Source organism: Prionailurus viverrinus, chromosome X (assembly GCF_022837055.1).
Source record: "Prionailurus viverrinus isolate Anna chromosome X, UM_Priviv_1.0, whole genome shotgun sequence".
NCBI classification, from domain to species: Eukaryota; Metazoa; Chordata; class Mammalia; order Carnivora; family Felidae; genus Prionailurus; species Prionailurus viverrinus.
Window position 1 is genome coordinate 55625141 of NC_062579.1, and position 15156 is coordinate 55640296.

Sequence of the window (15156 nt, forward strand, 5' to 3'; positions counted from 1 at the left end):
CAACCAACAGAATAGGAGAAGATATTTGCAAATGACATATTGGATAAAGGGTTAGTATCCAAAATCTATAAAGAACCTATCAAACTCAACACACAAAAAACATATAATCCAGTAAAGAAATGGGCAAAAGACATGAATAGACATTTCTCCAAAGAAGACATCCAGATGGCCAACCAACACATGAAAAAATGCTCATCAGGGAAAAAAAAATAAAAACCACGAAATAGCACCTCACACCTGTCAGAATGGCTAAAATTAACAACTCAGGCAACTACAGATGTTGGTGAGGTTGTAGAGAAAGAGGGTCTCTTTTGCACTGCAGGTGGGAATGCAAACTGGTGCAGCCACTCTGGAAAACAGTATGGGGGTTCCTCAAAAAATTAAAAATAGAACTACCCTATGACCCAGCAACTGCACTATTAGGTATTTATCCAAAGGATACAGTTATGCTGTTTCGAAGGGACACATGCATCCCAATGTTTATAGCAGCACTATCAACAATAGCCAAAGTATGGAAAGAGCCCCCGTGTCCATCAATTGGTGAATGGATAAAGAAGATGTGGTATTCTTTGAGTATTACTCACCAATAGGCTTTGAGTATTACCCACCAATCAAATAGAATGAAATCTTGCCACTTTCTACAACGTGGATGGAACTAGAGGGTATTATTCTAAGTGAAATTAGTTACAGAAATACAAATATCATACGACTTAACTCATATGAGGACTTTAAGAGACAAAACAGATGAACATAAGGGAAGGGAAACAAAAATAATATAAAAACGGGGCGGGGGGGGGGGGGGGCGCCCGGGTGGCTCAGTCGGTTGAGCTTCCGACTTCAGCTCGGGTCATGATCTCGCGGTCAGTGAGTTCGAGCCCCGCGTCGGGCTCTGTGCTGACAGCTCGGAGCCTGGAGCCTGTTTCAGATTCTGGGTATCCTCTCTCTCTGACCCTCCCCCATTCATGCTCTGTCTCTCTCTGTCCCAAAAATAAATAAACTTAAAAAAAAAAAAAAAAAAGGGAGGGGGACAAAACAGAAGAGACTCCTCTCTCCCCAGTATCTCACCGCTGCGTCAGTGCAGTTAGGCATCAGCAAATTAATGAGAGGAGAGAGGAGGCCCCTGCTCTTGGGTACCCGCAGGAACTTACTCCAGCTCCAGACACACCGAAAACACTTTCATCTAACGGAAGATAAGCTGTGAAATCGGATTTCTGAACCACAAGACACTTGTGTAAAAACTGCATTCCATGCCAGGCCTGAAATGTTCCAAACCTCAGTTCACTATCAGCATCCCAGGTGGTGCAATTAATAAAGAGCTAGCGTGGGGCCACTGGCACAAACAAGGCAGCTCCTTAGAACCTGAACTTCCTATTTGTTCCATTCCTTGGTTAGATAACGCCTGTTAATTACTCTGGAGTATTTTCTTTTATAAATTATTTTGGCGAGGAGAGCGGGAAGATGGCGGCGTAGGAGGACGCTGTGCTCACCGCGCGTCCTGCTGATCACTTAGATTCCACCTACACCTGCCTAAATAACCCAGAAAACCGCCAGAGGATTAGCAGAACAGAGTCTCCAGAGCCAAGCGCAGACGAGAGGCCCAAGGAAGAGGGTAGGAAGGGCGGTGAGGCAGTACGCGCTCCACGGACTGTCGGGAGGGACCCGGGGCAGAGAGGCGGCTCGCCCGCCAAGCAGAGCCCCCGAGTCTGGCTGGCAAAAGCGGAGGGGCCTGATGGACTGTGTTCCGACAAGCGCGACTTAGCTATGGGAGGTCATAAGTTAACAGCTCTGCTGGAAAGCGGGAAGGCTGGAGGACAAAGGGAGGGAGAGCTGCTGAGCCCCCAGACGACAGGGCTCAGTTTGGTGGGGAACAAAGGCGCTCACCAGCGCCATCTCCCCCGCCCATCCCCCAGCCAAAATCCCAAGGGGAACCAGTTCCTGCCAGGGAACTTGCTCGCTCAGCGCAAACACCCAACTTTGTGCTTCTGCGGAGCCAAACCTCCCGCTCCACGCAAACACCCAACTCTGCGCTTCGGCGGAGCCAAACCTCCCGCAGCGGATCTGACTCCCTCCCGCTGCCACAGGGCCCCTCCTGAAGTGGATCACCTAAGGAGAAGCGAGCTAAGCCTGCCCCTCCTGCCCCCGTGCACCTTGCCTACCCACCCCAGCTAATACGCCAGATCCCCAGCATCACAAGCCTGGCAGGGTGCAAGTAGCCCAGACGGGCCACGCCACCCCACAGTGAATCCCGCCCCTAGGAGAGGGGAAGAGAAGGCACACACCAGTCTGACTGTGGCCCCAGCGATGGGCTGGGGGCACACATTAGGTCGGACTGCAGCCCCGCCTGCCAACTCCAGTTATACACCACAGCACAGGGGAAGTGCCCTGCAGGACCGCACCACTCCGGGGACTATGCAAAATGACCAAGCGGAAGAATTTCCCTCAGAAGAATCTCCAGGAAATAACAACAGCTAATGAACTGACCAAAAAGGATTTAAATAATATAACAGAAAGTGAATTTAGAATAATAGTCATAAAATTAATTGCTGGGCTTGAAAACAGTATAGAGGACAGCAGAGAATCTCTCGCTACAGAGATCAAGGGACTAAGGAACAGGCACGAGGAGCTGAAAAGCGCTTTAAACGAAATACAAAACAAAATGGAAAACACGAGAGCTCAGATTGAAGAGGCAGAGGAGAGAATAGGTGAACTAGAAGATAAAGTTATGGAAAAAGAGGAAGCTGAGAGAAAGAGAGACAAAAACATCCAGGAGTATGAGGGGAAAATTAGAGAACTAAGTGATACACTAAAAAGAAACAATATACGCATAATTGGTATCCCAGAGGAGGAAGAGAGAGGGAAAAGTGCTGAAAGGTTACTTGAAGAAATTATAACTGAGAACTTCCCTGAACCGGGGAAGGAAAAAGGCATTGAAATCCAAGAGGCACAGAGAACTCCCTTCAGATGTAACTTGAATCGATCTTCTGCACGACATATCATAGTGAAACTGGCAAAATACAAGGATAAAGAGAAAATTCTGAAAGCAGCAAGGGATAAACGTGCCCTCACATATAAAGGGAGACCTATAAGACTCGTGACTGATCTCTCTTTTGAAACTTGGCAGGCCAGAAAGAATTGGCACGTGATCTTCAGTGTGCTACACAGAAAAAATATGCAGCCAAGAATCCTTTATCCAGCAAGTCTGTCATTTAGAATAGAAAGGGAGATAAAGGTCTTCCCAAACAAACAAAAACTGAAGGAATTTGTCACCACTAAACCAGCCCTACAAGAGATCCTAAGGGGGACCCTGTGAGACAAAGTACCAGAGGCATAATTACAAGCATAAAACATACAGACATCACAATGACTCTAAACCCGTATCTTTCTATGATAACACTGAATGTAAATGGATTAACTGCGCCAACCAAAAGACATAGGGTATCAGAATGGATAAAAAAACAAAACCCATCTATTTGCTGTCTACAAGAGACTCATTTTAGACCTGAGGACACCTTTAGATTGAGAGAGAGGGGATGGAGAACTATTTATCATGCTACTGGAACCCAAAAGAAAGCTGGAGTAGCCAGACTTATATCAGACAAACTAGACTTTAAATTAAAGGCTGTAACAAGAGATGAAGAAGGGCATTATATAATTATTACAGGGTCTATCCATCAGGAAGAGCTAACAATTATAAATGTCTATGCGCCGAATACCGGAGCCCCCAAATATATAAAACAATTACTCATAAACATAAGCAACCTTATTGATAAGAATGTGGTAATTGCAGGGGACTTTAACACCCCACTTCAGAAATGGATAGATCATCTAGACACACGGTCAATATTAAACAAGGGACCTGAATGATACATTGGATCAGATGGACTTGACAGATATATTTAGAACTCTGCATCCCAAAGCAACAGAATATACTTTCGTCTCGAGTGCCCATGGAACATTCTCCAAGATAGATCATATACTGGGTCACAAAACAGCCCTTCATAAGTTTACCAGAATTGAAATTATACCATGCATACTTTCAGACCACAATGCTATGAAGCTTGAAATCAACCACAGGAAAAAGTCTGGAAAACCTCCAAAAGCATGGAGGTTAAAGAACACACTACTAACGAATGAGTGGGTCAACCAGGCAATTAGAGAAGAAATTAAAAAATATATGGAAACAAACGAAAATGAAAATACAACAATCCAAACGCTTTGGGATGCAGCGAAGGCAGTCCTGAGAGGAAAATACATCGCAATCCAGGCCTATCTCAAGAAACAAGACAAATCCCAAATACAAACTGTAACAGCACACCTAAAGGAACTAGAAGCAGAACAGCAAAGGCAGCCTAAACCCAGCAGAAGAAGAGAAATAATAAAGATCAGAGCAGAAATAAACAATATAGAATCTAAAAAACCTGTAGAGCAGATCAATGAAACCAAGAGTTGGTTTTTTCAAAAAATAAACAAAATTGACAAACCTCTAGACAGGCTTCTCAAAAAGAAAAGGGAGATGACCCAAATAGATAAAATCATGAATCAAAATGGAATTATTACAACCAATCCCTCAGAGATACAAACAATTATCAGGGAATACTATGAAAAATTATATGCCAACAAATTGGACAACCTGGAAGAAATGGACAAATTCCTAAACACCCACACTCTTCCAAAACTCAATCAGGAGGAAATAGAAAGCTTGAACAGACCCATAACCAGCGAAGAAATTGAATCGGTTATCAAAAATCTCTCAACAAATAAGAGTCCAGGACCAGATGGCTTCCCAGGGGAGTTCTACCAGACGTTTAAAGCAGAGATAATACCTATCCTTCTCAAGCTATTCCAAGAAATAGAAGTGGAAGGAAAACTTCCAGACTCATTCTATGAAGCCAGTAGTACTTTGATTCCTAAACCAGACAGAGACCCCGTAAAAAAAGAGAACTACAGACCAATATCCCTGATGAATATGGATGCAAAAATTCTCAATAAGATACTAGCAAATCGAATTCAACGGCATATAAAAAGAATTATTCACCATGACCAAGTGGGATTCATTCCTGGGATGCAGGGCTGGTTCAACATTCGCAAATCAATCAACGTGATACATCACATTAACAAAAAAAAAAAAGAGAAGAACCATATGATCCTGTCAATTAATGCAGAAAAGGCCTTTGACAAAATCCAGCACCCTTTCTTAATAAAAACCCTTGAGAAAGTCGGGATAGAAGGAACATACTTAAACATCATCAAAGCCATTTATGAAAAGCCCACAGCTAACATCATCCTCAACGGGGAAAAACTGAGAGCTTTTTCCCTAAGATCAGGAACACGACAGGGATGCCCACTCTCACTGCTGTTGTTTAACATAGTGTTGGAAGTGCTAGCATCAGCAATCAGACAACAAAAGGAAATCAAAGGCATCAAAATTGGCAAAGATGAAGTCAAGCTTTTGCTTTTTGCAGATGACATGATATTATACATGGAAAATCCGATAGACTCCACCAAAAGTCTCCTAGAACTGATACACGAATTCAGCAAAGTTGCAGGATACAAAATCAATGTACAGAAATCAGTTGCATTCTTATACACTAACAATGAAGCAATAGAAAGACAAATAAAGAAACTGATCCCATTCACAATTGCACCAAGAAGCATAAAATACCTAGGAATAAATCTAACCAAAGATGTAAAAGATCTGTATGCTGAAAAGTATAGAAAGCTGATGAAGGTAGTTGAAGAAGATTTAAAGAAATGGAAAGACATTCCCTGCTCATGGATTGGAAGAATAAATATTGTCAAAATGTCAATACTACCCAAAGCTATGTACACATTCAATGCAATCCCAATCAAAATTGCACCAGCATTCTTCTCCAAACTAGAACAAGCAATCCTAAAATTCATATGGAACCACAAAAGGCCCCGAATAGCCAAAGGAATTTTGAAGAAGAAGACCAAAGCAGGAGGCATCACAATCCCAGACTTTAGCCTCTACTACAAAGCTGTCATCATCAAGACAGCATGGCATTGGCACAAAAACAGACACATAGACCAATGGAATAGAATAGAAACCCCAGAACTAGACCCACAAACGTATGGCCAACTCATCTTTGACAAAGCAGGAAAGAACATCCAATGGAAAAAAGACAGTCTCTTTAACAAATGGTGCTGGGAGAACTGGACAGCAACATGCAGAAGGTTGAAACTAGACCACTTTCTCACACCATTCACAAAAATAAACTCAAAATGGATAAAGGACCTGAATGTGAGACAGGAGACCATCAAAACCTTAGAGGAGAAAGCAGGAAAGACCTCTCTGATCTCAGCCGTAGCAATCTCTTACTTGACACATCCCCAAAGGCAAGGGAATTAAAAGCAAAAGTGAATTACTGGGACCTTATGAAGATAAAAAGTTTCTGCACAGCAAAGGAAACAACCAACAAAACAAAAAGGCAACCAACGGAATGGGAAAAGATATTCGCAAATGACATATCAGACAAAGGGCTAGTATCCAAAATCTATAAAGAGCGCACCAAACTCCACACCCGAAAAACAAATAACCCAGTGAAGAAATGGGCAGAAAACATGAATAGACACTTCTCTAAAGAAGACATCCGGATGGCCAACAGGCACATGAAAAGATGTTCAATTTTGCTCCTCATCAGGGAAATACAAATCAAAACCACACTCAGATATCACCTCACGCCAGTCAGAGTGGCCAAAATGAACAAATCAGGAGACTATAGATGCTGGAGAGGATGTGGAGAAACGGGAACCCTCTTGCACTGTTGGTGGGAATGCAAATTGGTGCAGCCGCTCTGGAAAGCAGTGTGGAGGTTCCTCAGAAAATTAAAAATAGACCTACCCTATGACCCAGCAATAGCAGTGCTAGGAATTTATCTAAGGGATACAGGAGTACTGATGCATAGGGGCACTTGTACCCCAATGTTTATAACAGCACTCTCAACAATAGCCAAACTATGGAAAGAGCCTAAATGTCCATCAACTGATGAATGGATAAAGAAATTGTGGTTTATATACACAATGGAGTACTACGTGGCAATGAGAAAAAATGAAATATGGCCTTTTGTAGCAACGTGGATGGAACTGGAGAGTGTGATGCTAAGTGAAATAAGCCATACAGAGAAAGACAGATACCATATGGTTTCACTCTTATGTGGATCCTGAGAAACTTAACAGAAACCCATGGGGGAGGGGAAGGAAAAAAAAAAAAAGAGGTTAGAGTGGGAGAGAGTCAAAGCATAAGAGACTGTCAAAAACTGAGAACAAACTGAGGGTTGATGGGGGGTGGGAGGGACGGGAGGGTGGGTGATGGGTATTGAGGAGGGCACCTTTTGGGATGAGCACTGGGTGTTGTATGGAAACCAATTTGACAATAAATTTCATATATTAAAAAAAAAAACAGAAGAGACTCATAAATATGGAGAACAAACAGAGGGTTACTGGAGGGGTGGCAGGAGGGGGGATGGGCTAAATGGGTAAGGGGCACTAAGGAATCTACTCCTGAAATCATTGTTGCACTATATGCTAATGAATTTGGATATAAATTTTTAAAAATATAAAATAAAACAAGTTAATAAAAAAAATAAAGCAAAAGAAAGAAAAACTATCAAGAAAGGTAAGGAAAGAGCCCATATGTCCTTCAATGGATGAATGGATAAAAAAGATGTCGTATGTGTACACACACACACACACACATACACACACACACACACACACACACACACACAGAGTGGATTATTACTCAGCAATCAAAACGAATGAAATCTTGCCATTTGCAACTACATGGATGGAACTAGAGGGTATTATGCTAAGTGAAATTAGTCAGAGAAAGACAAATATCATATGACTTCACTCATATAAGGACTTTAAGATACAAAAAGGATGAACATAAGGGAAGGGAAGCAAAAATAATATAAAACCAGGGAGGGAGACAAAACAACAGACTCTTAAATATGGAGAACAAACAGAGCGTTACTGGAGGGCTCGTGGGAGGGAGGATGGGCATTAAGGGGAATCTACTCCTGAAATCATTGCTGTACTATATGCTAACTAACTTGGATGTAAATTAAAAAAAAATTGCTAGAACAAACACATGAATTCAGCAAAGTCATAGGATATAACATCAACATGCAGAAATTTGTTTCTTTTCTATACACTAATAATGAAGCAGCAGAAAAAGAAAAGCAAGGAATCAATCACATTTGCAAGTCCTCAAGAAATAATGTTACCTAGGAATAAAATTAACTAAAGAGGTAAAATATCTATACTCTGAAAACTATAGCACACTTATGAAAGAAATTGAATAGGACACCAAGAAATGGAAAAACTCCATGCCCATGAATTGGAAGAAAAAATATTGTTAAAATGTCTATACTTCCCAAAGCAGTCTACATCTTTAATGCAATCCCTATCAAAATATCACCAGCAGTTTTCACTGAGCTAGAAGAAACAATCCTACATTTGTATGGAACCACAAAACACCCCAAATAACCAAAGCAATCCTGAAAAAGAAAAACAAAACTGGAGGCATCATGATTCCAGATTTTACATTGTATTACAAAGCTGTAGCCATCAAGACAGTATGCTACTGGGTCAAAAATAGACACTCAGATCAATGGAACAGAATAGAGAACCCAGAAATGGACCCACAACTATATGGCCGACCCATCTTCAACAATGCAGGAAAGAATATCCAATGGATAATAAATGGTGTTAGGAAAACAGGACAGCAACATACAGAAGAATGAAACTTGACAACTTTTTAATACCATTTATAAAAATACATTCAAAATGGATGAAAGACCTAAATTTAAGACAGGAAACCATCTAAATCCTAGAGGAGAACATAGGCAGCAACCTCTCTGACCTGAGGTGCAGCAACTTCTTACTAGACATGTCACTGAAGGCAAGGGAAATGAAAGCAAACGTGAACTACTCGTACCTCATCAAGATACAAAGCTTCTACACAACAAAGGAAACAATCAACAAAACTAAAAGGTAGCCTACAGAATGGGAGGAGATATTTGCAAATGACATATCAGATAAAGGTTAGCATCCAAAATCTATAAAAAACTTATCAAATTCAACACCCAGAAAACAAATAACTGAGTTAATAAATTGACAGAAGACATGAAAAGACCTTTTTCCAAAGAAGACATCCGATGGCTAACAGACACATGAAAAGATGCTCAACATCACTGATCATCATCACACCTATCAGAATGGCTAAAATTAACGACGCAAGAAAGAACGGGTGTTAGCAAGGATGCAGAGAAAAGGGATCTTTCCTGCACTGCTGGTGGGAATGCAAATGGGTTCAGCCACTCTGGAGAACAGTATGAGGTTCCTCAAGAAAGTACATAAAACTACCCTATGACCCAGCAATTGCACTATTAGGTATTTACCCAAAGGATACAAAAATATACATTTGAAGGGGTACATGCACCCTGATGTTTGTAGCAGCATTATCAACAATAACCAAATTATGGAGACAGCCCAAATTTCCACCAACTGATGAATGGATAAAGAAGATGTGGGGTGTGTGTGTGTGTGTGTGTGTGTGTGTGTGTGTGTGTTTAATGGAATATTATTCAGCCATCAAAAAGAATGAGATCTGTCCATTTGCAATGTCGTGGATGGAGCTAGAATGTATTACGCTAAGTGAAATAAGAGAAAGACAGATATCATATGATTTCACTCATATGTGGAATTTAATTAAGAAACAAAACAGATGAACATATGGGAAGGAGGTGGGGGGAAGAGAAGAGAGGGAATAAAACCACAGGAGACCCTTAATGAGAAAAAGCAAACTATGGGTTGACAGAGGGAAGTGAGTGGGAAATAGGCTAGATGCGTGATAGGTAAGGGACTATGTTGTGATAAGCACTGAGTACTGTATGTAAGTGATGAATCACTAAATTTTACTTCTGAAACCAATACTGTACTGCATGTTAACTAAAATTTAAATTTAAAAAATAAACTTGAAAATAAAATACTTTTATCTCAATAAATAAAATAAAATAAGTGAATTTTTGTGTTATGTGAATTCTCAGGTTTAAAAATCTCTCAATTTATCCTATTGTTATTTCCCTAATGTACAATATGTTGCTATACTCCAGGAACAACCTGGTAACTGCTAATCTAAAAAGATCTCAAATGTTTTAAAATTTACAGGTATGACACCTATGCAGACGCACATATCACATTCACACAAATACAAATAGGTTGCCCATTTGATAAATTATAAAAGGATAATATTATTCTGAAGGAAATATACTTGATCTTAGGCAAAAGGCCAATATGTGATATTCCGGAGGAAATAAAAAATTCTTAGAAAGGTTAGTATTATCTAAAATACTATGCTAAGAAATAGGGGCACCTGGGTGGCTCATTTGGTTAAGCATCCAACTCTTGATTTCAGCTCAGGTCATGATCTCACGGTTTGTGAGATCAAGCTCCGTGTCGGGCTCTGCACTGAGCATGGAGCCTGCTAGGGATTCTCTCTCCTCCTCTACCCTCCCCCACTCACAAGCATGCATGCACTCTCTCTCAAAATAGGTACGTAAACTTTAAAAAAAATACTATGCAGTATTTTAACTAACTAGCCATCTAGGTCAGTAGCTATGCGTACTGAGAGAACAAACACATCTTCATCACTATAATACTAGTATACTACTAAGACCAATAATTAGATTTCAGGGAACATTTCCTATATTCCAAGTGGGAATATTAGAAGCTCAATTAATGCCCATCATAATCAATAAGGTAAGTGCTACTATAATCCCCCATTTTACAGATGAGGAAACTAAAGCACAGAGTAATCATACAAATAACAAATATTAGAGCCAACAGTTAGATTAGGTAGGCTGTCTACAAAGCCTGTAATCTACTACACTGGTACATCCCCCCATATAACAACCAAAATTACAGTCAAGTGTGATTTTGCACAAAGTCCTCCCAGTTTAGAACACATATTTCAACCATATATGTTTATATGTACTCTTTTTAAATTAATTTTCACAATTTGTTTCAAATCAAAATATTAAATTTTTTACTTTATTAGTAACATCAACCTTTCTACAAATAACTTGAAGCATGTTTATTCATATACCTAAAATTTTTGAAATAGTGATATAATATTTACCTTGTTCTAGGCCGTTGTTCATCTTCAGATTCACTAACTTCTTCACTAACTCCTGATTCTTGAAAATCAGAATCTTCAGAATCTTCACTGCTCACTTGAAAAAAAAAAAATTAAGTTATTAAATACTTCCCAACAGAAATGCAATTCACTTAATTTGTCAATAACTTCACATTAAAACTTAGACCAATGTGTGAGTATCTACAGTATGCACATTAATTTATATTTTAGTATGTACATTAATGGATATTACACATCATATAGATTAGACTAGTTAATAATTCAAATAGAATTTATAAAAACTATTCAAATGTATTCCAACTATGATATAAAACTATGGTTCTATATTAAAATATAAGTATTAATTATGTATGAATTTTTAAAATGTGAATTTAACTGTCAATAAAATATATTCATTATTACCAAAGGTGAATAAAAAGAATTCTGGTTATTCAAAACAAACAAAGTAGGCTGGCCAAAAGGCAGTAAGGACAAATACAGACTCTCTGCCATTTATGACAACTAGAAATTATGAACAGAATATATAAAGAAATGACCTACGCACTCCAAAAAGGAAACAACAGCAGACAGACTGGGGACTGAAACAAAAACTTGAATAATGATTCCTATAAAATTGAGGTTGGGGTAGTGACTATGGGTGTCATAGGGTTTTTTCCTTCTTTCTTTCCTGATTTCAACAAGAAGGGAGGCTGAATTCCAAAACTATGCAGAGGGTGCCAACAGCAAAACTGGGAGAACCCCATTTCTAGCCACAGCACTGAGAAAAAGGAGCTGAGCCCTGTATATCATGAGAGTAAATGGAAACCCCAATTTTATTTTTCTCTCAAAAATTTTATTTTTCTGTACCAAAATAGCCACTATGACACAGGTATCTAAACTCCAGCAGAATACACATTTTTCTGGCCAGAGGAAACCAGGCAGGGAATACACAAAATGAGTCTCAAATATCTTGTGCTGCCAGAAAATAATCCAATGCTCAAAGAATGATTGGGGTATATTCAAAGAACACTTGATCCAACTTGAAGGAGCTTCTAATAGCCAAAGCTGGAACAATGTGAGCAACAAAATGAACAATTGAATTACAACTAATAGAATAAAATATCTATAAATTCATATTAAGTAATGGGATAAATAAGGGAAAACAGATAGCTCTTCCTTACCATTACTAAATGTGTAAGTAAAGAAAGAAATAGAAAATAACCACTAGATAAACATCACAAAAACTGCTTCAGACAAGACGAATGCTAAAATTAGTGGGCTTTAGTATGATGAGAAACAGGATATTTGAATAGTCTCAAAGTATTTTTCCACAAGACATTAATTAAATATGAACAGAAAAAGATTTTTTTTTGCAGTAGAAAAACCCAGCAGACACCAACTTAACCAAGTAATCAGTATTACCAGTATAAGTATAAAAATTTTTTTGTCATCATATAATTTCGGTGTAGGATACTCTGAGAAGGGTTAAATATTACTTTTGTGGTGTTCTTGTCAAAATGTTTAATAACCTCAATTTAACCATAAGAAAACATTAGACAAATACATATGGATTAACAGTCTAGAAAAGAACTGATCAAGGTGCCTGAGTGGCTCAGTCGGTTGAGCATCCAACTTTGGCTTAGGTCACGATCTCACAGCTCGGGAGTTTGAGCCACGTGTCGGGCTCTGTGCTGACAGCTCAGAGCTTGGAGTCCCCTTCAGATTCTGGGTCTCCCTCTCTCTCTCTCTCTGCCCCTCTCCCACTCGCTCTTTTGCTCTCTCAAAAATAAATAAAAACATTTAAAAAAATTTTTTAAAAAGAAAATAACTGATCAATACTCTTCAAAAGTGTCAAGGTCATGAAAGAAAAGGAGGAGAAACCGTCACAGATTGGAGTCTATTAAGGAGACATCACAACTAAAAGCAATGTGGCATCCTAGTTTGGATTCTGGAATAGAAAAGACATTAGTGAGAAAACTAACGATAACCAAGTAAGATCTTTAGCCCACTTCAAAGGTCAGAAAATATTTTATGTAAAAAGTCTGATGGTAAATATTTGCAGGCTATATGGTCTCTGTTTCAACTACTTATTTCTACTCAACTTTGCCACTCTAATTACACAAAAGCAGTAACTGAATAAGTATAACCTGGTTCCAAAACACTTTATAAAAATAGGTAGACGGTCAGATTTAGCCTACAGGTATAGTTACCCAACCCCCAGTTTAACTAATAGTATTCTATCAATGTTAATTTCCTGGATTTGATTATTGTACTATATAGTTAAATTTAAGGTGTTAAATTAGGGAAGCTGGGTAGAAGGAATATAGGAAATCTGTACTATTTTTGCAACATTTCTTTCAACTTTAAATTTTGAAATAAAAATTTTTTTCAAAGATCTATATTGATCTGAAATCAGAATCTATAATCTATCTAAAAAAAGACATGGGTTAACATAAATACAGTAAAGAATTGATAACGGGGGAAAGGGGAATAAGGAGTTATTGTTTAAAGAGTTTCAGTTTGGGATAACAAAAGAGTTGTGGAGTGTTGATGGTTGTACAACAATGTGAATATACTGTCACTGAAATGTACACTTAAAAATGGTTAAAATGGTTAAAATTTTATGTTGTGTGTACTTTACCACAATAACAAATAAAAATAAAAAAATAACTGCTAAGCAACTGGGAATTTGAAGAACACATGTGTCCATATGCACACATATAAATCCTGTCATTAAGCAAAATTCTAAACCTATTATTAATTTTTCATCACTTTATTTTTAAAATTTTCAAACATACCAAAACTTTGAAAAAACTGTTGAATGAACATCTACAACCCTTCTCCTAAACTCATTTGTTAAATGTATCATATTTGTTTGCTTTCTCTTTGTATATACACACAGTTTTTGCACTGAACCTTCTAAATGTAAGTGCAGATATCATGGCACTTTATCCTTAAGCATAAGGATGCTGTCCTATATAAACAGCATTATCACACTTAAAAAAACATCAATTTAATATTATCTAATAATAATAAATGCAATAATTAAATTTTTTAAATTATCACCAAAATAACTTTTATAATTTTTTTCAAATTTAGGTGAAAACTGAAAGTTCATGTTGCCCTTGATCTACTAAGTCAGCTATTCTCTCTTGATTTCTCCCCATTGCCTAACTTAAATTTCCAGACAATACAGGCACAACAGTTTGTAAAACCTGAAAAGTTATGCAACTTTTATTTATTTATTTATTTATTTATTTATTTATTTATTTATTGAGAGAGAGACAGAGAGAGAGAGACAGAGACAGAGACAGAAACATGCAGAGAGATAAGGAGAGAGAGAATCCCAAGCAGGCTCCGCACTGTCAGTGCAGAGCAGATGTGGAGCTCGATCCCACAAACTGTGTATAATCGTGAACCTGAGCCAAAATCAAGAATTGGGATGCTTAACTGACTGAGCCACCCTTTGAAATAAAGCCCCTTTGCAACTTTAAATGTAGTATCAATCAATATTATAATCCATATTAGAAACATTAATGATAGGATTTGTTTACTCCCTCCTACAAAAACAAATGAAAAAATACTTGGTAATAAATTACCCAAAGAAGAGGACAGTGGAAACAGGTGACAAAAGACTTAGACTTTAATAAAACATTTCAAATGTAACTGTGTCCACTAAAGGGCTCTATCCTGATCTGAGCCTCAGAGGCAAAATCAGTATTTCCCCTTTTGTTGAAGATGCACAGGAATTTGTGTGAAGTTATGTAACCTGCTTTAATTGCTCAGTTGCTTTATAAAATCTGAAAAACGAGCTTGTAGTCATGCTGCAAAAAATTTTTAAAAAAAGCATTCACAAAGTGATGTACTATTATTTATTTAACATGAAAATATCCATGACATATTTAGTGTGTGTGGCGGCGGGGGGGGGGGGGGGTTTCTCTTCTTCCTCTTTAATGAATAACTGTTCAACAAAGGGCTGTTCAACAGCCCTTTAA

The 15156-nt window shown here is 38.3% G+C and overlaps 1 protein-coding gene across 12 annotated transcripts in view; it reads right to left on the bottom strand.

Moving 5' to 3' along the window:
* The window catches only part of ATRX (ATRX chromatin remodeler), a 327458-nt gene that overhangs the window by 175339 nt on the left and 136963 nt on the right, over positions 1 to 15156 (bottom strand). For all 12 annotated transcript variants that reach the window (XM_047843355.1, XM_047843349.1, XM_047843345.1 and 9 more), the window contains one exon: positions 11165 to 11258. In XM_047843355.1, the coding sequence (XP_047699311.1) occupies positions 11165 to 11258 (94 nt within the window). The remainder of the gene's footprint in view (positions 1 to 11164; positions 11259 to 15156) is intronic.